The 27,226-nt window shown below is 35.6% G+C and overlaps 4 protein-coding genes and 2 pseudogenes across 4 annotated transcripts; 1 reads left to right on the top strand and 5 right to left on the bottom strand.

The window, feature by feature from the left end:
• Positions 1-1,232: 1,232 nt before the first annotated feature.
• Positions 1,233-2,747, bottom strand: LOC120115890 (polyamine oxidase 3-like). Its single transcript, XM_039136497.1, has one exon. The coding sequence runs from the start codon at positions 2,680-2,682 to the stop codon at positions 1,252-1,254; it is 1,431 nt and encodes a 476-aa protein (XP_038992428.1). The 5' UTR covers positions 2,683-2,747; the 3' UTR covers positions 1,233-1,251.
• Positions 2,748-3,551: 804 nt separating this feature from the next.
• LOC120115888 (beta-xylosidase/alpha-L-arabinofuranosidase 1-like) lies at positions 3,552-6,339 on the bottom strand. Its single transcript, XM_039136496.1, has 6 exons — positions 5,677-6,339; positions 5,414-5,583; positions 5,225-5,322; positions 4,785-5,135; positions 4,254-4,664; positions 3,552-4,126 (listed from the first exon to the last, which is right to left on the bottom strand). The coding sequence occupies exons 1-6, from the start codon at positions 6,160-6,162 to the stop codon at positions 3,552-3,554; spliced, it is 2,091 nt and encodes a 696-aa protein (XP_038992427.1). The 5' UTR covers positions 6,163-6,339.
• Positions 6,340-11,761: 5,422 nt separating this feature from the next.
• LOC120115949 lies at positions 11,762-12,802 on the top strand (annotated as a pseudogene).
• A 1,101-nt stretch (positions 12,803-13,903) lies between these two features.
• LOC120115887 (peroxidase N1-like) lies at positions 13,904-15,522 on the bottom strand. The gene is made up of 3 exons (XM_039136494.1): positions 15,065-15,522; positions 14,809-14,971; positions 13,904-14,463 (listed from the first exon to the last, which is right to left on the bottom strand). Exons 1-3 carry the CDS (start codon positions 15,467-15,469, stop codon positions 14,057-14,059), a joined length of 975 nt encoding a protein of 324 aa, XP_038992425.1. The 5' UTR covers positions 15,470-15,522; the 3' UTR covers positions 13,904-14,056.
• A 6,432-nt stretch (positions 15,523-21,954) lies between these two features.
• Positions 21,955-25,133, bottom strand: LOC120115982 (annotated as a pseudogene).
• Positions 25,134-25,602: 469 nt separating this feature from the next.
• On the bottom strand, positions 25,603-27,226 carry LOC120115886 (peroxidase N1-like). Its single transcript, XM_039136493.1, has 3 exons — positions 26,765-27,226; positions 26,508-26,670; positions 25,603-26,126 (listed from the first exon to the last, which is right to left on the bottom strand). The coding sequence occupies exons 1-3, from the start codon at positions 27,167-27,169 to the stop codon at positions 25,720-25,722; spliced, it is 975 nt and encodes a 324-aa protein (XP_038992424.1). The 5' UTR covers positions 27,170-27,226; the 3' UTR covers positions 25,603-25,719.

Raw genomic sequence — 27,226 nt, 5'->3', positions numbered from 1 at the left:
GCAAAGATTTGAATCTCAATAGAAACAATAAGGGATACATTACTCATACAGTAAGCCCAATAAAATACAGGTAAATTCAATGTGTGGAATATCAAATGTAAAACTCAAATTATATACATAATCATAATCTTGAGTGAGAAGAATCCAATAACTCAACAAATTAAAAAGGAATAAATTCAAAGGGAATTGAATCAATTAACTCATCCAAATATTTATGAAAATGAATTCAAGGTACAAATATCAAATTTAATAATCGAAGTATGTATATAACCAAACCTGGAGTGAGGGAGACACCGGATGATCAAAGGTAAGTTCCTGAAAAATCAAAACTTTTACGAGGCAATATGGGTCCCTAATTTAACCCCGACACACAAACACACAACATTATCAACTTTTTCACAACCTGGCTTTGATACCAACAAACGTAACACCCCATACTCGGTTCGAAAGTTAGACCTGGATACCTGAGCGTATATTAGGTTCCAATCGTGGTGGACGTATCAGGATTCACATTACGCACATTTTGCGGAAGCAAACAATTTAAAATTTATTAACATTCATCAACATACGACATTCAATTTAATTAATATACAGTCGAATTTTCAATTAAACATGCAAACATTACATTTAAATGCCTAAGGGTAATTTAGTCATTTCACATCACATAACGAATTGGTAGTCAATTCACTCAATTAAGGTTACCACAAGTTAAACATAATCGTAATTGAGTGACACGCAAAGTTACAATAAAATCAAACATCATTTAGGGGCCTAATCGAACATACTCAATTTAGGGACCGAAACATAAACTTTTTAAAATATAAAAATAAACCAAAAATATGAAATTGAAGGTTCCAATGTGAAATTGTTATCATTATAGAGTCATAGAACAAACTTCAATAAAATCCGAGTTCAAACCAAACTTGAATTGTAAAATCATGTTTCTATACCAAACTGAATATGTTTTAAAATTTAGGGATCATCCAAGGACTTAACAATGATATTTCTAATATGTTTTTATTTACATAAATCTATTATAAAAAGATCTTTCTAATATGGTTTTATTTTTATTTATAGCGTTAAAATTTAAATTTTTAATTTGATTTAAGAGATTGAACGTCTCATCGATCTAACTAATAATTAATGAAAGAAAATCCACAATATGTAACGAATACTCTAATGTTCGTGAAAAAAGAATTCAATTTCTAAAAAAACAAGCTTTTACAACTAAACCGGAATCTACAATGGGTTTTAAACCGGAGCCAACGCTCGGTCTTTCAACAAAGCTTCAGCCGCTCTTCGACCGGAAACCAGGGCTCCGTCGAAGGTAGCTGAAGTCACATAATCACCACACAAATACAAGCTCGGCCCGATATTAGGATTCTTCATCAAGTCCGTCGGCGGGGATTGGTTCGGTTGGGCGAAACCGATTCGATATGTTCTCAAATGCTGCCATAACTCGACTTTTGAAGCTCCGAACCAGCCCGAAAGCTCCTTGATAACCTTGGTTCTTAGATCATCATTCGATTTGTTCTCGTACGACCCGATCAACGATACCGATGCCAACGCTTTGTTCGAAGGGCCATAGGATGGAGCCACATTCGTAACGAAAAACATGTTATTGATGATCCCTTCACTCGAACCGTTGAGAAACAGGACCGGGTCTCGAACCGGAATTTGATCCCGATCCAATGAAAAATACAAGCAAACCGTACTTCGGGCCAGTTTTTTATTCTGAACCGACGTCGTCCTTCCCGCCAAAATCTTATCAAGTGCCGGTTCTTCAACCGCCATTATCACCCCTAGCTCGCTCTTGACGATTTCGCCGCTCTCTAATGTCACTGACGGCGAATTCGAGTCGGTAAAATCAACGGAGACCACTTTGGTGTTCAATATAATCGAATCGGACGGCAGTTTCGCCGCCAATTGGTTTGAAATCTCGCCGATTCCGTTCGCCGGAAGGGTATTGTCGCCGAGAGCGAGAACTTTGAATACGAAATCGAAGAGTCTCGAAGTAGTTTCGAGCTCCGGGTCGAAAAAGATCCCACCAAAAAAGGGTCTAAAAAACCTTCCGATCATCGAATCGGAGAACCCAATACTCTTCAACAATTGAATCGTCGGAACTTCATCGGCTTTCAAAATTTCCTCGTCGGATTTACTCAAAACCCGAGCCCTCGTCAAAGCGATAAGCAGCTTATCAAAAACAGACCCGATGGGGTTCCCCAGTGACAAAACGGAGTCCGAGAAATGGCGCAAAGGGTCGGCGACGGTGTGGAATTCACCGCCGTAGTAAACTCTGGCACCAGAGTAAAACTTCTGGAGATTCAAACCACTGTAATTTAATACCTTTCGAGCTTCTGGGTAGGCAGTGATGAAGATTTGGAAGCCACGGTCTAAGAGAAAGCCATCGACGACATCGGTTCGAACGCGACCACCAACGCCATCGGAGGCTTCCAAGAGGAGGAAAGGGATGTTATCCGATTTGAGACGGGTGGCGGCGGCGAGACCCGAGAGACCGGCGCCGATTACGATGACCGGAGCTGTTTTGATGACGGACGGAGGGTCGGGGACGAGTTGGGTGGAGGCACGGGGAATGGTAAAGAAACGGTGGGTGGTGGTGGGTTTAGCGGCGGGAGAGAGGAAAGAGAAGGTTGAAGTCGGCGGCCGGAGAACGAGAGGCATTGGATTTTGTTTTGGATTAGATGAGGCTACTGCTGTTGTGTGGATTGGCCACTCTTTCGATTTTTCAAGGCAATCGCTTTATCCCATTTCATAGTTGCCTTATCCACTTCAATATTATTGATTAGGGTAAACCACGTATTTAGTATATACACTATCAATTTTTATCTATTTTAATATCTAAATTTTTAATTTTTTAAAAATCATATATGGTATTTAGTTTTTATTTCATTTTAGTACCATTTCGTTAAAAATTTGACGTGTTTAGTATCTAAACTATCAGTTTTATCCGTTTTAGTACCTAAATTCAATTTTTCAAAACTTAACGTTAAATTTTGAACGGGTACTAAAATGAAACAAAAAATAAACTATATGTATGAATTTTAAAAAATTAAAAATTTATACATTAAAATAGATCAAAACTGATAATTTAAATATTAAACACATATTTTACCTTATTGATTATGTAAAAATGATCACAACTCGAGTTCTCATTGCAGGGGCATTTGTAGTGATTGAGGGGTCGAAGACCAAGAAGTGAATTATCTATCAATCAAGTTTTCTTCTTACGACTAGATCCAATCTCCTAATTCATGCGGAAAGAAAAAATAATTTCACGTGATTCCTTTCGGGAAAGAATGATTAGAAAAATCCTATTGATTGCAGTTTTCTTCAGATCTCTTGAAAAAACATGGAAAAAAAATCCGAATGGTACGATGCCTCCGTCACCTCAGAATGATTTAAATTTGATTCGAATATAATGAGATTGATATAAATAGAATACCATATATACATATTACATAATTCAGCTTATTTTAGAGAAGAAAAATGGAAATAAAAGAGTAAAAAAACATAAAAGAAGTGAGGAATTTTCATATCTTCAAGCTTAATGTGTGTTTCAAGTTCCCGACATGCAGCACATGTTGTCCCAACGCAACCTTTCTGCCCCCAAGCTCATCAACAACACTCAAATCCTTGCAAACATCCACTTTAAATCTCACCGACGTGGCCGATCTCCCTTTCAACGAAACTTTCTCGAACCCCACCAGATGTTTCCGAGGAGAGTTGTGCACTGCCGGGGTAGTCGCGAACAACAACACCGAGTGGCTTCCGTCGTGTCTCCCTGTGTTCCGAACCCTCAAATGTACATCGAATCCCAAGTTTTCACAATGTCGTTCGGCGACCTCGATGGAGTTGCAGTCCGACGAGCGACGACATATGTGGTCTTCGTCCATTGGGAACAGCAACAGTTGAGGTGCTTTAACTAGTTTATGGCTGAATTTGGAGTAGCTTAGCCCATCTCCAAATGTAAAAACAGTTTTCCCTGTGTAGAATCTATAGGTTCTTCCAGGGTACCCTTTGGAAGGGTCAGGTCTCATGTTCATGTTTGTCATTGGGACGTTTTGAAGATATGATTGTGGATACCATGTCATTGGCAGCCTTCCACCTATAAACAATGATTCGGTTTAATTTTCGAGTCGGATTATCTTAGGCAAATATAAATGATGTTTATGCTAAACATGTGTTTGACCCGAACCCGATTCGTGCACACCTCTAAATGGAGAAAGACTTACTTGGATTATAATACCCAAAAATCACATCAGCAATGGCAGCTCCACCAGCTTCACCAGGGTAACCAACCCAAAGAATGCTTGTAATCTTGTCGTTGTTTTTGGCGAACGACACATCGAAGCCTCCGCCCGACATTATGACAAGGACGACAGGTCCCTTGGCGACCTTTGCAACTTCATTTATAAGAAGTGGTTGCTGCCCCGGTAAAAGAAGGTCGACTCTGTCGAAGCCTTCTCTTTCGAGAGATTGATCAATGCCCATCACAAGCACGGTGGCATCGGCCATGGCGGCTATTTTCTTGGCAGCATTTACTTGGGCAGTGCCGCAAGCCACATTGGAACAGCCCGACACATATTTTGTTGCTACTGAAGCTGTTAGGCCCTGCAATGGTGTTGTATATTTGCATGGAACACCTGCAATGTTACTCGAATTCAGACAGTGTCCGATATGAATATATATTTATGTCAAACGAGAAATTGTAAAGAAAATGAAGAGTTCGGATAAGATAAATCTCGAGTACTATGTCGGATTACCCTCGTAGTTTCCGATCATGGTTTTTGTGACATTGGCATTGGGTCCAATTACTGCCAAGGTTTTGATAGCAGTGGGAGACAGAGGCAACGATCCTGCACGGTTCTTGAGCAACACAATCCCTTGTCTCGCAGCTTCACGAGCCAACTCTTGATGCTCCGGAGTACATACGTCTTTCGGGCCGAGCTTTCCATAAGGTTGCTTCCGAGGATCGCCGTCGAAGAAGCCCAGTCGCATTAGAGTAGCAAAGTTATTAGCGATGGCATTGTCGATGGCAGATTCTTTCAAAAGCCCTGTTTTCACCGCCGCTGCGGTGTGGTTGCCAAGGAATGATCCACAGTTGAGATCCAACCCTGAAAACCATCAGACATATTAAGCAATCGCCGGCCAATTCCGAACAATTTGCGAGCATTAATGTTTCAGTTCTTTTAGGCACGCTGACCTGCTGAAATTGCTTTGGCAGCAGCTGCTTCCGGTGTCTTGGTATAGTGCTGATCTTCGAAGAACACCTCTACCGAGTCGCAATCAGAAACTATATACCTACACCAATGCAAGACGGAGCCTCATAAGACGACACGATGGCCGAAAATCTTCGAACTAAAAAGATCGCTAGAGATAAACGAAAATGTACCCATTTAATTTCCATTGGCCTCGAATAACACCAGCAAGAAGATCAGGGTCTGCACAAGTTGGCTTACCGTTAACCTGATTGTAAGAACACATAACACTCGCCACATTCCCGTCGACGACACAGCTCTTGAACGGCGGTTGAAACGTATCATCCATATCTTGTCGCGTTACCTAACCATCCACGAATCAGTCACAAGTCATTAGTGGTGAACATACTAACATAGGTCCCAGACCGATGAGACCAAATTAGGTTCATGATATTACCACAGCATTGAAATAGTAGCGATCGACCCCTTTCCAGTTATCCAAATCGTAGGCGGTGTAGTGTTTACAGCACGCGGCGACCTTGAGTCGAGAAGGGTCGGCATGATCGCCAGCTCGTTGTAAACCTCTGACATAATAAGATCCGTATTTGCTGCTCAACAATGGATCCTCCCCTGGTGTCTCTTGTCCCCTGCCCCATCTTGGGTCACGGAATATGTTGATGTTTGGTGACCAAAATGTTAGTCCCGCCAATCCAACGTTGTACATTGCTCTAGCTTCCGTTGAGACCACCTTGCCGATGGTTTCAAACAACGAAACATTGAACGAAGCCGTGGTCAATATGACCTGAGGAAAGCTGGTTGCCCCCGGTACTAAGCTGCTAAACCTAGTGCCGGGACCGACGTTGGAGACACCATGAAGCGCCTCGGACCACCACTCGTACCGTGGTATCCCGAGCCGAGTGACGTTACCTGCACTATTGACCATGAACTTGATTTTCTCCTGCAACGTAAGCCTCCGTACCAAGTCGGCCACCCTCGCGTCCCTCCCCAACGACACATTACAAAAGTCGTAATGCGCCACCTTCGGATCCTTCGTGGCATCACAAGCGAAGACGGCTTGTGCCTTAACCCGAACCGAAATCGACGCGAAACAATGCCAAGAAATCAAGAAACCAACAACGAAAAACACCTTACGGATCATTTTTTTTTATTCCCTTACCTTTCTGATTTTCAGACAACTTGAAACTGTCTGCTACAACATTTGTTTCACCATGAAAACATGTTTGAAGCTTGTTCTGTTTCGTTTTACATATGCTCAACGTTGATGCTTTGTGCTGTCCCGTGATGGGAAAATAGGCTAAGATGCATTAATGATTAAATAGTGTTCAAAACCTTTGTTTCCTTTGTCAAATCCAAGAAAGTATTTTTCAAGTGAATAATACTTTTAAAAGGGAATTCGAGTCCTTGTACTTTTGAAAAAAAATCACTGTGACCCTCGTATTATTTTCCCCTCAATGTGACACTCTAACTCAGAAAACAAACTTACTGTGGCCCTTTTATCAACGTTTTTCGTCGTTAATCATTACAGTATTGGATTGCCAGTTCATGATGATGTCGTATCAATCTATCTATCATGTTTGACTTACTAATTTAGTCTATCTGCCACGTTAATCTACCACCCTAGATTGCTACATCAACACCATGGACCGTCATATCAACACCGTGAACTTTCACGTCAGCACTGTAACAATTAATGACGAAAAACGTTGGTCAAAGGGCCATAATAAATTTATTTTCTGAGTTAGAGGGTCACATTGAGAGAAAAAAATAATAAGAGACTCCTATTAATTTTTTTTAAAAGTACAAGTCTTTTTTTGCCTAAAAATAGATGCATTAGAGGTAATTAAACTTTGCTCAGATCATCGTTTTTGTTACTAAATTTTGAAAAGTTACAAAATGATTATTGCAACGTTATAATAATTATAAAAGCTTGATAAAATCTAATGATCGTTTTATAACCGTTCTCTAAATTTAATGACCATTTTATGATATATTTGTAAATGATTATTTTATAGTTTTTAAAAATGCAGTGACTAAATAATCATTTCATCATAGTTTAATGAGCTCTAGTGTACGTTATCCTTTTAATAGGACATCGTAAATCGAGATTTTTGGCCCTTTTTTTCTGCCCATTCTGTAACTCACATGAGGGATTTTGGGATGATATCTCGGCGTTACTATAGTTTTTCAGCCAAATGTTTGAGGTAAAAATACCATTTAAGTCCCTGTACTATAACACAGTGGATTTTAGTTCATTTGCATTTAAAAACGAGCACCATTATTATAATTGTAACAATGGAGAAAAAGATATTAATTCCATGAGATGGATTCCATTAAAATATGTGATATTAATTTAAAATATAACATGATATTTTAATAATATATAAATATATGATATATCATTTTAATGATTAAGTTTATAAAATACAAAATATTGTGTAAGTTCAAAAAATCAGGGTAAAATACACAAATAGTCCCAATAGTTATTATTTTATTAAATCTCTTGACTATTAAAAGTTATAAAATGGTCATCTGACTATAGAATGTTACTTTCTTAAGTTCTTTGACTATTAACAGTTGTAAAATGATCACCCGATTATTTATTATGTTCTAAACTCGTCATTTTTTGTTAAAAATTGACGATTATCTAAGTTCTACGTTAACATGATAACTGAGATATGCTGGTCGTTTGAGATTCTGAGATCAGTTTTATTATATCACAGTCGCCAAGTTAACGTTCAGCTCAGAATACTGCCAAATTTTTAACAGAAAATTACGAGTTTGGAACATAATGAATTGTCGAGTGACCATTTTATAACTTTTAATAGTTAAGTGAATTAATAAAATAGTGCACTATAGTAGAGAGACCATTAGTATACTTTACCCAAAAACAATAATATATGGGTTTCCGCACGTGAAACGCGTGGTGTTATGAGCGCGTGGAAGAGTTTTGAGAGCGCAAGTTGCCACTGTTTCGGACAGTACGTCATGTGACCGGTCCGTTGTTATATTGTACGTATTAAAATACATGAATGTTCTTTTGACTTGTTAGCATGGAAATGGATGCTCAGGCTCACGTGACTTCACGGTTATTTTTCTTTGGGTAAATTATAAATTTGACAACTAAATTATACTTTCTCTCCTATTTCACTTATTGTATTTTAAATCTTTTTAATTTTCTCACTAAACTTAATACATTGAGTTTATTTAGTCACTTGGCCGTTTCCTCACTAACAACGTTATAAATGGGTTATTATACAAATGCAAAACGACATCATTTTGGTAAAAAAATGCTATTTTTAAAACAGCTCCGCTTTAACACCATTAACTATTTAACATCAGAGTAACAAAAAAATCCAACATATTAAATTCATTGAGAAAATTGAAAAGTTTTTAAGTTTAGCGAGCAAAATAGGAGAGAGAGTAAGTTTTAGTGATGAAAGTTGTAATTTATCCTTTTTCTTTTTTTAAGAGAAAAAAAAGGAGGAAAAAAAGTTGTATTTTATTTTATTGTTTCTAACATTAGCATAAAATCCCATAATGGAACATGTTTTGGTTAATCATCCAATTGAACCATGTTTTAACTTTAATTCGATTTGGTCCAAACCAAATTACACTATTTAACTATTTTTATTGTTTGATTTTATCCCTTCAATGCGTAGAAGAATGAAATTAAGAGTCATAAGAATATGTTCTAATTGAACGATTTATAGTCCGCAACGACATCTGATTTTTTTTAATTTTAGAATAATTCGGATTTGATATCCATAAAAAAATCAGATAATCGAATTGGATAAGGATCGATAAAATGTTAATTTCGGATTATACAAAAATCCGGAAAACAATTTGGCCTTTGATGAATTTATTCAAGCCCAACAGATCCAACCCCCACCCCCTATTCCTCCAACACTCGACCTTAGCGCCTCTTCCGGAGATGTATAAGGAAAGACAACCTAATTTAAGGCCGAGGAAATACGTGATCAAAAATATTATAAAAATCATAATATTTTCGGTTGGGCGCAACCTAAAATGTTAATTTTTTTCTTAATATTTTCCAGTCGAAAACCTTTTTTTATAATATTTTCGGTTGGGGATATGATTTTTATAACATTTTTGGTCGCCCCCATTTTTTTCGTTCCTTAGCCTTAAATTAAGTTATCGTAAGACAAAACTACTAGCCTCTTCCTCCAACTAGCCTGAATTTTCTTCTTCTTCGAAATTTTCAATTATTTATTTTACAAGCCTTTAAATAAGATATTAAATATTTATTTTAAAACTATTCAATTATATATTGATAAATATATAGTAGAGGTATAAAATATATTGTATAATGTTACAAAATATTAAATATTAAATTTATTTTTATCAAATTAGAGTTTATATTCAGATCGGATATTCAGATATCCAATCCAAAAATTCAAATATATGGATTTTTCGGATGGATACATATCGCAATTTTAGTGACTAAATTTTTTGCTATCCAAAATTTCGGATCGTATATATTCGTATCCAAAAATACACACCCTTAAAAATATTTAAATAAAATTATATTTTTTGATTAATTGGTGAAATACAAGGTAGTATTTGTTCAAAGACTCTCAACCGTTTGACATTAAACGCTCGTACTCCTGCATGCATGTTGCTCGAAATTGAGACCTTAAGGAATAACAACAATTCCTTAATTATTGAGGTCGCTCAATTCTTGCAAAATTATATAATTTTTTAAAAAGTTTGGGTCAATTTCTTTGGGGTAAAGTACGTAAATAGTCCTTTAACTATAGAGTGCTACTTTTTTCGATGAATTTGCATCTATGTATTCCAACAAACCAATGAAACAATCATGTACACAAAGAGCTGATCAGCTCACCAGCCCCTATACAAGTAAACCCCAATTTCCACAAATATTGTCATGTCTAAGCAACTGCCTATGTCTCACTCTAAATTTAAGCTTCAATTTAACACCATCCAGAATCTACTTAAAAACTTTAGACCGTTGTTCCCTTACAATTTTTCAAGTACTCGCAACCGAGGTACACGAAGGAAGAACAAGATCAGGCAAAGAAGTCACCAAGTCACGGAGATGTAGATGGCTCCTCCAAGTCCATCTGCACTGTTGGGACAAACGTGCAGCCAAAAGGAGTCCCCTTTAAGGACATATTCATAAATCTAGACAATCCAGAGGGATCCCTCCTGCAGCAACAACTTACGAATCAGAAATAAGGAACAAGCCCTATTCCAAGTCTTCATATTGTGCAGACCCAGACCCCCTTTAACAGACCAGAGAAAAACAAGTGGTCTCGCGATTCCAGCTGACCACAAAACACACAATGACAATCCACCGCATCCCCCCCAACGAACCAATCGATCATTTGTAGAGAGCCTTCCCAAAATGGTGAGCCAAGCAATGACAACATATTTGGGTACACGAGGAGGGAACCACACCAATTTTACCTCCAACCAGGACCAGGCAGTAGTAATCAAACTCCAGTCAGTCACACCCCCAAACAACGGAAAAGCCTCTTCCCTAGCCTTGAGGATCCGTCTCACACACCAACTGAAGTGAGGTTTGGTGCTAATTTGCTATAAGCTAGCACCCTTCAAAACATACACCTGAATCCATGCAACCCATAAGAGACCCTTACTAGCTAAAAGTTTTCTAATCAAGGAGAACAAGTAGGCTTTATTCCAAGTACAAAAATCCTTTAGCCCTCGCCCACCCTTTGGTTTAGGCAAGCAAACCGGGACCATCTAACTTTTGCACCTGTAGCTGAAGGATCAGAGCCCTTTTAAAAAACCCTGACACAGAGCCGCTCAACAATCCTAATAACTGATTTAGGCAAGATTAACTGACGGCTTCAGAAATTCACCATACCAACAATAACGGTATGAATGAGCTGCATACGACCCGCATAACTAAGATTAAGACCATACCAATGCCCCAACCTGGCCTTAATACTTTCAATAAGCGGATAACAATCCTTCTCAGTTAATTTCTTTGTAATCAAGGGAACACCAAGATATCTAATGGAGAGGTGACCAATTTTAAACTCCTAAAGCCTATGAATTTCATCCAAAGCAGCACCTCCAATTTCCGAAGCATAAAGCTCACTCTTGGCAACATTTAACTTCAAACCATACCAACTATAAAACTGCTCAAGGACACATTTAATCCCCACAACAGAATTCAAAGAACCCTTGCAAAAGATCAAGAGATCATCCGCAAAGCTCAAAATAAATTAACCCAATTCATTTGCACTTAGGGTGAAAACGAAAAATTTGAGCCGAAGCTGCTACTTCCAGAAGTTTAGAAAGCACGTTCATAGGTGCTAGTAAATTATAAACTAAATTTGGAATCATAAGTACCTGTCTAAAAGACAAAACAGAAGACGCAAACTGGTGAAGTCCACGTGGTTGGAAGCAAGGTGGAGATGTTAATGGGATCCATAACCTCCTATAATCTTCTCTAGATTTCACCAGACAACATTAAAACATCAAAACATAAACTGCTCATTTCCATTACAAAAATGTCTTCAACATGTGGAGCTGTAATAATAAATGATTTAGGATCTTCATTTCTGTGTGTAGTAAAGAGGAGGCAGGCCCTTTGGGATGCTCGTAATGGAGCCGGAGTGGTCAACCCTGCAACCGGAAAGACGAAGTCGGTTATCGTTGCGGCTGCTCCAGCTAAGAGGTCATGGTTCCCTGGTGTTAGAGGTGGTGGCAACTTGGTTGACCCCGAGTGGTTCACTCTCGATGGAACATATGTTTTTTTTTTCGATTTTAATTGAATTAATCAATAAAAAATTTGATCAAAATTTGATTCGTTAAAAAATATTTAAAAACTGTTAAATAGTTCTACTTTGATCTTGATTTTTAAATTGTAGACACTGCTTAAATTCGAAATTTTTTCTTATTCATTTTATTGAATGTGTCAATCCTAGAATTTTATTTGTATTTAATCATATATAAATTTTTTGTGTCATTAATATATGTATCTGCTCTAAAAAAAAATATTTATGTATTTGTCATTAACTGTAGGCTACCTGGAGACTACGGATTCGACCCATTAGGTTTAGGCAAGGACCCAGCTTTCCTAAAATGGTATAGGGAAGCTGAGCTGATCCATGGGCGTTGGGCCATGACTGCGGTTGTCGGAATCTTCATAGGCCAAGCTTGGAGTGACATACCATGGTTAGAGGCCGGGGCAGACCCGGGTGCAATAGCCCTGTTCTCATTCGGCTGACTTCTCGGAACCCAACTCCTCCTCATGGGTAGACTTTTTCAACCCGCAATCTCAATCCGTCGAATGGGCCACTCCGTGGTCGAAGAGTGCCGAGAACTTCGTCAACGCCACCGGGCAGCATGGTTACCCGGGAGGCAAGTTTTTCGATCCGTTAGGCCTCGCGAGAACCATCGAGAACGGTGAATGCATCCCCGATTACGAAAATCTCGAGAGACTTCCGGTGGCTGAGATTAAGCATGCTAGGATTGTCATGTTGGCCATGTTGATTTTCTACTTGGAAGCTGGTCAAGGAAAGACACCCCTCGGTGCTCTTGGGTTGTAATAAAAATTAAAATCTAGCAAAAAGCCAATGTAGGAAAATAATGGATTTGTACACATATTCAAATTATACTGTTTTAAGATTCTCAAAACAAATTAATATTCTAGCATGTCTAGAAAATTATTATTTAAAATGAAATTAAAAAGGTCTTTAATTAGTATTTAGTTTGTTCATCTAAAAAGATTGATTTTTTTGGGTATAAAAACCCACAACATGGACTACTACCCCAAGTATTATAATTCTTTATTCCAATCCTATACCAACCTTCGCCGGCAATCACCGGCCGCCTTTAGAATCGTCGAACGACCGTCCACCCATCATCGGTCCTCCATCGCTAACCATCCCTCCTACTATTGTCTCAATCTCTCTAAACCCTAAACATAAATCCCTAACCCAAATCTCCAAATCTGTTACCCTAATCCCATATTTTTTTAGCTGTCTTTGGAGAGGGGAAACGATGACGAGGGGTTATCGGTTTGGCGGCGGCGGCGACAGTGACGGGGGTAATGGTTCGATGACAGTGGTGTGGTTCAACGGCGACGACAACAATAATGACAGTCGGTGATGACTCTTAATGGGATTGGAATATGCTATTTTAGAATTTTAGGACTTTCTTTGTAAATTCATAAAAAATAGTTTTTTTAAAAATATATATAATTTTATGTTTTTTAATTTCAATAAATTTTTAAAATTACATGAATGTGACATGTGTCCTTTAGCATATATTTTAATGTCGTTGATGGCCGGGCACCTAAAATCGTAACGTTTGTAACGTTAGGCACTCGGATAGGTCAAAAAATAATTTAGAGACCTATTCGGAAAAAATGGTATAGTTTGGACACTTATTTTAATATTAAGTCTAGTTTCTTTCTCACATTACATAATATACTTCAGTATTTATATGACAATTAATAATTTGTATAATAATTTTATTAATAAGGGGGCATGATTATCATATATTTATAGTTTGGACTTTGGAGACAAATTAGAACATTAAAAAATTTAAAGATTAATTTAAAGCAAAGATCATAATCCAAGGATGAAATTAAACATTCAAATTTAAAGGACCAAACTTAAATAACAGTTGTAGTTTAAGAATGCATAGCACAATCAACACTTTATAGAGTTGAGAAAGTTACAACTTAACGAGAGACAAGACAAATCTTATCCTAAATGATTCTGTGTTTTGGGAGAAAACACGACAAGACTTAAAGTTTTACTGTGTAATAACCTTATAGCTCTATGATTGTGCTTCAGCTAATTAATTCTAGAGCAAACTCTGCGGATTTCACCAGCAGTTCCCGTTTTCACTTCGACGTTGCTCATCTTCACCATGGATCTTCCGAATTCGACGTTGAAGGTCAAGCCTCTGACGCCCAAGAAACGTTGCACGACCGTCCTGGTGGAATCGTCGGTCCATAATCTCTGATCGGATTCGAGTATTCCCCTGCCGTCCCTCAAGTTCGCAAAGTACGAATTGTCGAATCTGTTGGCACTGCCGGTGTCGAGCCCAATCCTTCGTGACCCGTCACCGTTCTGAGGGCAAAGCGCTTGAAGCTGGGGGACGAATGTGGGATTGATCGAAGGATCAGGTCCGGTTGAGGTGAAGTTGTAGAGCCTGTAACTGAAGAATTGACAGGCACTGGTTCCAATTGTGTGTCCTCCTGCAGTTATGACTTGGAGTGTAAGTTATATGTACAATAAGGACGGAGTAAGAAATTACATTCGAGAATAAAATATAAATAATAATAAAAAATAAAAGGACTAAGGTTTTAAATAAGTGTGACGAGATCTTGAGTGTCTGAACACTGACTTTATCATACTTATCAACATGAATTTTTTCCTTTCGATTCTAAGGTTTCGCACACCTAATTTTGGTGGATGTGTCTTCTAACATAGATTTTCTGCATATACAAATAATCGAACTCGAGATATTGTTTAAACAATATCAAGTTGTCTTGCCAATTATCGATATAGGTTTAATATAGTTGTTCGGAACAATTGCTTACCGACAAGGGCGACAAGATCTTGAGTGTTGAGACCCTTGTCTAAAAATTTTTGCTTTTGTACATCAACGGTATCACGGAAGCCCGGCAAATTGGCGGCGTCCGATGCCCGTGAAACCGTTCCATCTCGGCGCCCTGTAGGCACTGCCCAACTAGCACCACCGGTCTGCGTACATTGTTAGCAACAATCGTTAATGACTCGAAACCGAAACAATTTTATCACGGATTTACATCCAAACGAATTGATTTTTTTTTTTACCACAACTACGGAATCACGGGCCGCGAGAGCTAGAATATCGGCACACGAGACAACCCCAGGGCATCTAGATTCGAGCTGAGTCTTGGCATCATCGATGACTTCGTATCCCCTCAACAATAGGTTCGGTCCGGCGGTTTTCTCGGTATTAGCCCCATCGATAAGGATCGAACCGTCGCACCCTTGGACGAAGCAGTCGTGGAAATGCATACGGAGCAGTCCGGCAGCGACGGTGGGATCGGACCTAAAATGAGATCGAACCGTTGACGTAACGATCGACTCGACTTGGGGACATGAGCTCAAGTAAAACCCGACTCGAGTCCCCTGCCCTTCCACCAAATTGGCAACCGTGGCTAGCAATAATAGGGTAACAAACATGACACTTTGGTTGAAACAAGTCCCCTCCATTGTTGTAAAAGCAGCAAAGAGAAGATGCTAAAGGTTTATGATTGTTCGTTGGCAATTGAGAAAGAGTATTTATAGGCAAAGAAGCTTCGCACTTTTTACAGCCAATTATCAACTTGCATGGATAATATACTGCATGGCCTAAATTCTTGCAGTTGGGACAAAAGTCGTCCGTCAACGAAGCACTGTTGTAGTGATTATCCTTTCCACCGATTTTGATAATTATATAACAATAATTAGATTGGGACCTTTTTGACTAATATGATCTCCAATTATTCATTACTAAAGACCCTACTTTACAATATTTCAAGTGATTCCTTCACAAATTTGTTGAATGATTTTAGTGATAAATGTTATTTTTTGATGTATAAAAAAGATTAAACGTTACTCTTTCTAAAGTTTCAAGTTTGAGTAACCGTTTCTGTAGGGTATATTTGTGCCCATCGTTAATTATCTAAGAAAAGTTCTAACTAAATACTATCTTATAATTATTTGTACCGATAAATACATTGATTTCTTAGGGTTTCGTTAAACGTTTAGTTATTAAATTCTTAACGTGTGGAATCCACATCACCTAAGTGCTTCTCCACCACAAAGAATTATGGGTAAATTATGCATTTAGTATCTAAATTATAAGTTTTAGTCCGTTTTAATACCTCAACTTTTAACCTTTTCAAAACTTAACGTTAAATTTTGAACAGGGTTACTAAAATGAAACAAAAAATTAAAGTTTTTAACGGTGGGACACTAAAATGAAACAAAAACTAAAAAAATAGGTTTGGTTTTGAAAAAAAGAAGTTTAGGTACTAAAACGGATTAAAACTAATAGTTTAAGTACTAAACTCATAATTTACCCAAAATTATTTATATATATATATATATATATATATCATATTCACAGATGATATTAATTTAAATATGTCTGCTTTAGAAAAAAATATTTTTTTGTTAATTAGTGGTTCTGGTTTCTTAGTAGTGGGATTTAAAGCAGTAGCCATGCTTAAATTATAATTTTTTCTTTAGGTGATATAAAATTTATTTTTAAATAAAATAAGAATTTCAACAATTTATCAGAAATAAAGCCACCTAGGTCCCTTTCACCATCGCTGTTTTTATTCTATCTTTTTCAGGCAACTATAGAATTCAAAACAATTTTTTCTTTCATTCTACTCTATAATCTGTTATGAAAGATGGATAAATTTAGAGTAAACTACACATTTAGTACCTAAATTATCAGTTTTGGTCTGTTTTAGTACTTAAACTTTTAATTTTTTCAAAAACATACTTAAAGTTTAGTTTTCATTTCATTTTAGTACACCGTCGTAAAAAGCTTAACGCGTTTAGTACATAAACTATTAGTTTTGGTCCGTTTTCGTACATAAACTTTTAATTTTTTCTAAAACTTAACGTTAAATTTTGGACGGGGTACTAAAATAAAACAAAAACTAAAATTTTTAATGACAATGTACTAAAATGAACCAAAACAAAACTTTAGGTATGGTTTTGAAATAACTGAAAGTTTAGATATTAAAATGGGTCAAAACTGATAGTTTCGGTACTAAACGTGTAATTTACCCATAAATTTAAAACAATATAAATACAATTAAATACTAAAATTATACGTGAACAATGATTAAATGGTCCCTTTTGTTTAGGGTCTGTTTGACTTTGGTCACTGATTTAAAAATTAATGGTAAATGGTCTTTAACATTATCAGCCCATCTGGTTTAAATCCCTCCGCCATTAACTCTTAGCGAATATGTGACATAGTTGAGGGACTAAAATCGAATGAGAGCTAATGGCTAAGGGATTAAAATCGAACGGATCGATAACATTTGAGACTAAAATTAAACAAATTGATAATGTTATGGATCATGTACCCTTAATTTTTAAATTAGTGACTAAAGTCGGTCAAATCGAAAAATAAAAGGGAATATTCTCATAGTTTATCCATCAACTTTTGAAAAATTTCCTTTGTTTTTGTTTGTTTCTCTACAAAATTTGAAAAGAGAAATGAAGAAGATGAATCATCACAAGTCTTGCATTTATTTTTAAAAATAATTTAGACATTTATTTTTTAATTGAGTATAGTAAAATAAAAAAACAAAATTTGTTTTGAATTTTAATATTCGATCTAAATTAATTTAGATAAGAAAATTTTATTCACTAACTATCGAATTGTTCCTATTTTGGTTACTATGTATTATTTTATTATTAGTTTGGTATGATGTGACATTTGTTATTGTTATTATTATTATTATTAATTATAAAAATAATTTAAAATGTAAAATTAAAATAGATGGTTATCGTCCACTATTCGTTGTCGTTGGACTCCACCGTCGACGGTCGTAGATGATGGTCGTTTGGTACCAAATTTCACTAGCCGCTTTGTCTCGACCCATGAGTCCGAACCCGACCTCCATTTTGTCGGAACATGCTTCGAATCCGATAAAAAATGAGAAAACCGAAACACCAACCGTCGTAGATGATGGTTGTTTGGTCTTAGATTTCATGGATCGAGTTTGAATCCAACCTCAATTTTGTCAGAACATACTCTAAATTCCACGAATAAGAGATCGAAAGTGAGGAAACTAAAATGGATCAATATAGACTCACGGGTTTCGGCACATTTTCCGGTGAAACAACCACCATATTCAAACTTAACGTGTCAAAATGAGTATCTCACTACAATTTGGGATCAAACAACTACTAGTTCCAAAGGCCGATGATGGTCGACGGTGACAAGAAGGGGACAGGAGGAGCGATGATTATTTTAAATCTTTTTAAATTTAATAATAATAAAATAGTATTTTATGATTTACTTATATTGTTTTTATTTTTAATAATATTAAAACAATTCCATGTCATAGAATAATAATAAAAAAATATTTTTTACTGATTAAAATATGAACAATTTAAAAGTTTAGTGAATAAATAAAAAAAAAAAGTAAAATGAATAAAACAGAAGAAAATAAAGTTTAATGAGAAATAGTTTAACTTACCCAAAACACAATAAAAGAAAAACAAGTAACGAAAACCGCATCAACGATGCTTATATTCATATAAAAATATTCAAAATTTACATAAATCAAGTGATTTTAGTAGTTAAAAAATCATTATTATTTTTAAAAATTTCGAGTCCAAACATCAACGTTGTAGGGTATTTGAACGTTTATTATTAAATGATTGAAAGTCTTCAAAATAAATACTACCATTTGTGAGCACCTAAAATTAATAAAAAAATATTTAAAATCTGTTAGAAAAATAAAAAAAATAATATTAAAAATTAGAAAAAGTCAAATTTATGCATTAAAACACATAAATTAAGAAAAATTGAAAAGAATATGCGAATTTTAAAGTATTCAATAATTGCCCATCTTATCTATTAACTGGATCAGATTTTGACATCCGATTGTGTGATAACGGACATATTTAATTTTTTTAATATGATATTTAAATTATTTAACTCTTATCTTATTAATTAAGAACACGTGTTTTAATATTTTAATAAACATAAATGCTTGGGCTTAGTGTGTTCTTTTGACTAAATGAAAGTGAGTGACACCTAATTGGTGTTTAGTACGCTGCATATGTTTGAAAATTAGATAAAGAAATTAATACCTAAATTTGAAAATTTAGGATTTCTTCTATATATAATGACTACTTGGTATTATATAAAGAAACCCAAATAATTATACAATTATCGTTTCGAAAAATTAAATAATAAGATAAAGGGTAAACTACACATTTAGTATTTAAATTATCAATTTTGATATGTTTTAGTACATATTTTTTTTTAAAAATATACATAACGTTTAGTTTATTTATTTATTTTAGTATCCCAAAGTTAAATAGTTAACACGTTTAGTACCTAAATTATTAGTTTTAGTCCGTTTAGTACCTAAACTTTCAATTTTTTAGAAATTAAACGTTAAATTTTGAACAATGGTATTAAAATGGAACAAAAACTAAACTTTAGGTATGATTTTGAAAAAAAATTAAAAGTTTAGATACTAAAACGGAGCAAAAATGATAGTTTATGTACTAAATGCATAATTTATCCTAAGATAAATTACTTATTTAGTAATCTACTTATTATTTTATTTTTATTTTTATTTTGATCATCCGTCTTTAAAAATTAATGAGGATGTTGATATGATATTATATAAATATATGATAAAATACACAATTCCTCACTGAATTTTACTCTCTCTCCTATTTTAGTCACCATACTTTCACTTTTTTTCAATTTACTCACTAGACTATTGAATTGCTCCTGTTTTTATCACTCTGAAATATTTTATTATTATTTTCACATGACATGATATTATTATTATTATTATTTAATATAAAAATAATTTTATTATTGTTCGAATTTCAACGATGGATGGTGATTATTTTAAGTTTTTTTAACTATGGTACGATGATAGTTTAGGCACTAAACTCATAATTTACCTTATAATCTAAAATGATAATACAAATACAATTGGATTCAATTAGATACAGTGATGAATCCACTGCATAATTAAGTGGGTATGTATCTATCTTGAAATTTAAATATTTTGATTATTTATTTATTTATTTATTTATTTATTTTATGGATTTTACTCCCTTAAAATGTTATTTATACTCACCTTATATATAAAAATCCTATATTAAACCTATATTGTTAATATATATATATAATTACTCAGCTTAAAAATTATTTTTAAATCCACACCGATCAAATAAATTCAAATTTAATCAATAACCAGTTGGTCTAGTGGGATGAGACACTAGGTCTCTTAAACAATGTCAGGGGTTCGAATCCTGACATTTGCGAATGAAGCAAACTAGGTTTGGAGGGTCGTCTTGACCTCTGCAGTACTCGATCTGGATTAGTCGGTCAATAGATCGGATACCAGTGATTAATTAAAAATAATAATAAATTCAAATTTCGTAACGTCATATTGGTATTACTAGTTGTAATCATTGAATTAAATTAATTTTGACTCTATGTCCACGTTAAACAGCGATTTGCCATGCAAACTTGGCTGCAAATTGCATGTATACGGCAAGCCATCACCGGTATCCCATTCTCCACGCAATCGGGGAGGCTTGTTATTTTCAGCCGATTTTCTTTGCTACTCTAATTTATGTTCACGATCTCAGAATAATAAAAATATCATTTTTACTCCGTTTTAGTACCTAAGTAAGCTTTTAATTTTTCAAAACCATATCTAACATTTAATTTTCATTTCACTTTAGTGCCCCGGCGTTAAAAACTTAACACGTTTAGTACTTAAACTATCAATTTTGGTCTGTTTTAGTACCAAAACTTTCAATTTTTTTTAAAAACTTAACGTTAAATTTTGAACGAGGTAGTAAAATGAAACAAAAACTAAACTTTAAGTATGATTTTGAAAAAAATAAAAATTCAGATACTAAAACAAGCTAAAAATGATAGTTTAAGTAATAAACACGTAATTTATTCTAAACATCACATTCATAAGAGTGAAGTTAGAGATTTTAAATTATGGTGTTATGATTTTAAATTATAATATTTAAATAAAATTATATAAATTTCTTTAAAAATATAGGATCAATTTATTTTTTAAGGGTATCAAAACCTTTTGGGAAGAGGTGTCATCTATTTTTATTTATACTATATATATATATATATTATATAATTTTTTTCTTTTAAATTATGATGTTTATAAATTATATAAACACCATACATAAATATTAATAAAATAAATCATGATGATTAAAATATGAGAAATTCAAAGAGAGTCAGATTGAGTTATTTTCTTGAGTTGGAGGGTCAGATTGAGAGAAAAAAATTTTGGCCTGCTTAACGTGCCATGTCATCAAAAAGTAACGGAGTCGTTGTTCAACGACGGAAAAACATTGGTCAAAGGACCACATTGAGTTTTTTTTCTGACTTGGAGGACCACATTGAATGCAAAAAAAAGTGGAGGGCCACATTGTTTTTTTTAAATGTACAAGGGCCTTAGGTACCCTTTTCCCATAAAAATATTATATTCTTGTATAATTGTAATTTTCTTTGTTAAACTTTAGTTTATTTCAAGTTTTTATTGTAGTTTTACTATCTAAACGGTATATGATCGGTTATGTCACCTGAAAATTATTTTACACTAATTTATCATTTTCGCCCCTATCGTATTTTCGAATCAATTTAACCCTCAAAGTTGTTTAATTGCATTATTTTATACTCTATTCCTAACTTAAAACCTTAAATTATAAGCCCTAAGTTAGGTTTAAGGTTTAAGACTTACGGTTTATATGTTATGAGGTTATGGTTTAGGGTTTTAAGTTAGGGGTAGGAAATAGAATGATGCAATTGAGCAACTTCAAGTACTAAATTGATGCGAAAATATGATAGGGACGAAAGTGATAAATTGTGTCTACTACAGGGACGAAAGTGATAAATTGAGCAACAATATTAATTATTGTTTAGGTTGTATCATTTTATTACATAATGCACATTAGTATTTACATGGTAGTAAATAAATTTTCCCTACAATAGCTTGGTAGTATTGCATCTTCATTACAACCCAAAAGCACAGAGGGGGTGTCTTCCCTTGACAAGCTTCCAAGTTGAAAATCAACATGGCCAACATCGCAATCCTAGTATGCTTAATCTCAGCTACATGAAGTCTCTCGAGCTCATCGTAATCGAGGATGCATTCACCATTCTCGATGCTTCCTGTGAGGCCTAATGGGTCAAAGAACTTGCCTCCCGGATAACCCTGCTGCCCGATGGTGTTGACGAAGTTCTTGACACTCTTTGACCACGAAGTAGCCCATTCCATGGACTGAGATTATGGGTTGAAAAACTTTACCCATCATTTTATCTCGACCCACACCATGAGGAGGAATTGGGTTCAGAGAAGTGAGATGAATGAGAATGGTGATATTGCATCAGGTCAGCTCCGGCCTCGAACTATGGTATGCCACTCTAAGCTTAGCCTATGAAGATGCTGACGATGGAGGTCATGACCTAGGTTTTTTTTTTTGGTCCAATAGGCCAATAAAGAAAAAAAGTTTTGGAATATAGGGCTGTCAAAACATTGTGGATGTGCTACATCTCTAGTTGGTCACTGATCCAACTCTCTCGAGTACCTCATAAGGTTCTATGTAATGTGGGGTCAGCTTTCTTTTGCATCCAAACCGGAGTATTTTCTTCCATGGAGATACTTTGAGGAACACTTTGTCTCCCACGGCAAACTCAATATGCTTGTGTTTCAAGTCCGCATACAATCTCTGCCTATTGGAAGTTTCCTTCAATCGTCCTTGAATCAACCGAACCTTCTCCTCAGTCTCTCTAACAAATCCGGACCGATCATCTTTCTATCATTCTTAGTCTAATGTCGATTTCTTTGTAGAATTCGTTGATCTTGACCTTCCTCGTATGATTGCGGATGCTGTTTCCAACTCGAATATCCTGACGAAGAAACAAACATAAATGAAGAATGTGGGATTCTACAGTGCGACACCTTAATATAAGGCTAAAATAAGGCGCTACCGATTTTGTTATTATTTAAATAACAAAACCGGTAAAAAATACCTAAAACATTAGTATTTTTACCTAAAATATCATTTTTTTAACATTTCCGGTAAAAGTGTCCAATAATAACAAAACTGGTAGAAAAAATAACAAAACCGGTAGCGCTTTACCAAATCCAGTAAAGCGCCCAATAATAACAAAACTGCTATAAATAATAATGTTTCAGGAAATTTTTTATCGGTTTTGTTATTCAAATAATAACAAAATCGGTAACGCCTTTTTTAACCGTATATTAAGGCTACCGCACGTGAGCATTGTCCATGAAGAAGACCCAGAAGCATGATTCCAATTTGTATGTGAACGACAATAAGAAAAAACATGGAGAATTGAAGAACATAATATTACTTCTGACGAGTCTACTGATTATGAAGATTAAAACACCATAATGAATACTGCTATGTTTATGATTTTATTTACTGTTTAAGGTGTGTTTGAGGTTAGTTCTATTTACGTCCTTAACGTAATGTATTAAGTTTGTTGTTTTTTCTTCTTCTTAATGTCATGTTCACGGTTCGTTGTTTTTGTCTACATTATGTAATGTTTAATGGTTTAATTTAATGTTTATAATTTGTTATTCTTTTAAACAAAATGTATTACAATTTGCTTAACTTTTTAGTCATATATCACTATGACCGTTGAAAATCCTCACATTTAAAAGATGAAAACAAGTGCATTTTAGGCTATAACAACTCGTCATCTCGAGATAATGAGTTTTGTAGAAGTTAATTAAATAACAAACATGAAATATGATAACAATATCATTCAGAACTGTCACCTCAACGTGACGAGTTCCCCGTGTACTGTAGAAAATATCGTAGATCCAAAAATAATATTCTGACAATCCTATATCCTAAATATTTTTCCTAGTTGGCCAATTTGGCCAAAAAAACCCATGGCCTAACGCCCGTGGATCAGTTCAACTTCCTCATGCCATCAGAGGAAAGTTGGGTCCTTGCCTTGGCCTAATGTGTCGAATTCGTAGTCTCTAGGAATCCTATGATCAATGGTAGATACATAAATATTTTTTAAAGTGTACACATATATTAACAACGCAAACATTTTGTATTTGAGTTCGAACAATAAAATTTTTAGGTGGACACGATCAATAAAATTAATAACTATAAGAAAAAATTAGAATTTCGAAATAGACATTTACCGATCCCTAAAACAAAAGTGGATCCGCTAGTCCATGCAGTTTGAAGATCAAGATCAAAATAGAACTATTTAGCAGTTTTTAAATCATTTCAAACCGAACTAAATTTCAATTAAACTTCTATCGATTAATTCAATTAAAATCGAAGAATACATACGATCTGTCGAGCCACTCGGGGTCAACCAAGTTGCTGCCACCTCTAACACCGGGGAGCCAAGACTTCTTAGCCGGTGCAGCCGCTACGACAACCAACTTCTTAGCCGGTACAGCTCCAGATGTTGAAGACATTTCTGTAATGGAGATGGGCAGTTGATGTTTTTGCTGTGGTCTGGTGAAATCTAGAGAGGATTATTATAGATTTAAAATCCATTAACTTCTCTACCTTGCTTCCGACCACGTTCGCCAGTTTGCCCCGTCTGTTGTGCGTTTTTGACAGGTATTTATGCTTCCAAACTATTTGGACTTTGGATTCATCTTAAATAAAATAATGAATTAAATCTAAAATTTATACTCGGTGCGAGGACTATTTTGATCTTAAATAAATACACATATTTCTCTCTTTCTTATATTTCACTCATTGTACTTTTAATTTTTAATTTACACAATGAACCTTCAAATTGTGTTTATGTTGGTCACTTTGAATTATTTTATTATTATTTTGGTATGACGGGACATTTATTATTATTTATATAAAAATAGTTTAAGATATAAAACAAAAACAGAAAGTGGTCGTCACTGTCGTCGCGTTGGACGCCAACGTCGAAGGTTAAATATGGCGGTCATTCTGTCCAAGATTTCAGCGGTCGCTTCATCTCGACCCTCTGAGTCCAAATCTGACCTTCATTTTGTCGGAATATGCTTCGAATCCGACCAAAAGTGAGAAAACCAAAATACCGACTGTTGTCGACCACCGTAGATGGTAGTTGTTCGGTCCCAAATTTCATGGGTCGCTTCACCTCGACCCACTTAGTCTGAATACGACCTCTATTTTGTCGGAATATGCCTCAAAGTCCATGAATTGGAGATCGAAAGTGAGGAAACCAAAATGTTTCTGTTGATATTCATGGGCTTTGAGACATTTTTTTGGTGAAACAACCACCAGATTCATACTCAACTGTTAAAATCAGTCTCTCGGTACAATTTGAGATCAAATAGTTGTCGATTCCAAAGGTCGACGATGATCGACGTTGACGAGAAGAGGTTACAGTCGTTGGGATTGTGATGAAGAAGATAAAGGGATAGGGTTAGGGATATTATTTTATTATTTATTTTGAATTGTTTTTATATTACATAATAATAAAAATATTATGTCATAAAATAATAATAATAAAATAATTAAGAGTGACAAAAACATGATCAATTCGTAAGTTTAGTGAATAAATTGAAAAAAAAATAAAAGTACAGTGAATGAAATAAGAGAAAGAATAAAATTTAGTAACAAATTATGTAATTTACTCATGCTTAAAATAGAGTCCTTGGTGAATTTAATATTAATTTACTCATGCTTATAGCTCTATGATTATGCTTCAGCTAATTAATTCTAGAGCAAACTCTGCGGATTTCACCAGCAGTTCCCGTTTTCACTTCGACGTTGCTCATCTTCACCATGGATCTTCCGAATTCGACGTTGAAGGTCAAGCCTCTGACGCCCAAGAAACGTTGCACGACCGTCCTGGTAGAATCGTCGGTCCATAATCTCTGATCGGATTCGAGTATTCCCCTGCCGTCCCTCAAGTTCGCAAAGTACGAAGTGTCGAATCTGTTGGCACTGCCGGTGTCCAGCCCAACCCTTCGTGACCCGTCACCGTTCTGAGGGCAAAGCGCTTGAAGCTGGGGGACGAATGTGGGATTGATCGAAGGATCCGGTCCGCTTGAGGTGAAGTTGTAGAGCCTGTAACTGAATAATTGGCAGGCACTGGTTCCAACTGTGTGTCCTCCTGTAGTTAAGACTTGGAGTGTAAGTTATATGCACAATAACGACAGAGTAAGTATTTAAATTCGAGAACAAAATATAAGCAAAAATAAAAAAATAAGAGGACTAAGGTTTGAATAAGTGTGACGAGATCATGAGTGTCTAAACACTCTAAGACTTTACAATACTTATCAACATGAGTTTTTTTTTTTTCTTTCGATTTTAAGATTTTGTCTTGATTAATCTGGACTGACTCGCGTTTTACACTTGATTTTGGTGAGTGAATCTTCAAACATAAATTTTCTATATATATAAATACTCGAACTCAGACATTGTTTAAACAATATCAAACTGCCTACCACTTATCGATATAGGTTTAATATAGTTGATCGGAACAATTGCTTACCGACAAGGGCGACAAGATCTTGAGTGTTGAGACCCTTGTCTAAAAATTTTCGCTTTTGTACATCAACGGTATCACGGAAGCCCGGCAAATTGGCGGCGTCCGATGCCCGTGAAACCGTTCCATCTCGGCGCCCTGTAGGCACTGCCCAACTAGCACCACCGGTCTGCGTACATTGTTAGCAACAATCGTTAATGACTCGAAACCGAAACAATTTTATCACGGATTTACATCCAAACGAATTGTAATTTTTTTTTTACCACAACTACGGAATCACGGGCCGCGAGAGCTAGAATATCGGCACACGAGACAACCCCAGGGCATCTAGATTCGAGCTGAGTCTTGGCATCATCGATGACTTCGTATCCCCTCAACGATCGGTTCGGTACGGCGGTTTTCTCGGTATTAGTCCCATCGATAAGGATCGAACCGTCGCACCCTTGGACGAAGCAGTCGTGGAAATGCAGTCGGAGCAGTGCGGCAGCGACGGTGGGATCGGACCTAAAATGAGATCGAACCGTTGACGTAACGATCGACTCGACTTGGGGACATGAGCTCGAGTAGAACCCGACTCGAGTCCCCTGCCCTTCCACCAAATTGGCAACCGTGGCTAGCAATAATAGGGTAACAAAGATGACACTTTGGTTGAAACAAGTCCCCTCCATTGTCGTAAAAGCAGCAAAGAGAAGAAGCTAAAGGTTTATGATTGTTCGCTGGCAATT

The sequence above is a fragment of the Hibiscus syriacus genome, unplaced genomic scaffold (assembly GCF_006381635.1).
Source record: "Hibiscus syriacus cultivar Baekdansim isolate YM2019G1 unplaced genomic scaffold, ASM638163v2 tig00110279_pilon, whole genome shotgun sequence".
Lineage (NCBI taxonomy): Eukaryota > Viridiplantae > Streptophyta > Magnoliopsida > Malvales > Malvaceae > Hibiscus > Hibiscus syriacus.
The sequence above is the reverse complement of the archived record's forward strand: the minus strand, read 5'-3'. Positions and strand labels throughout refer to the sequence as shown.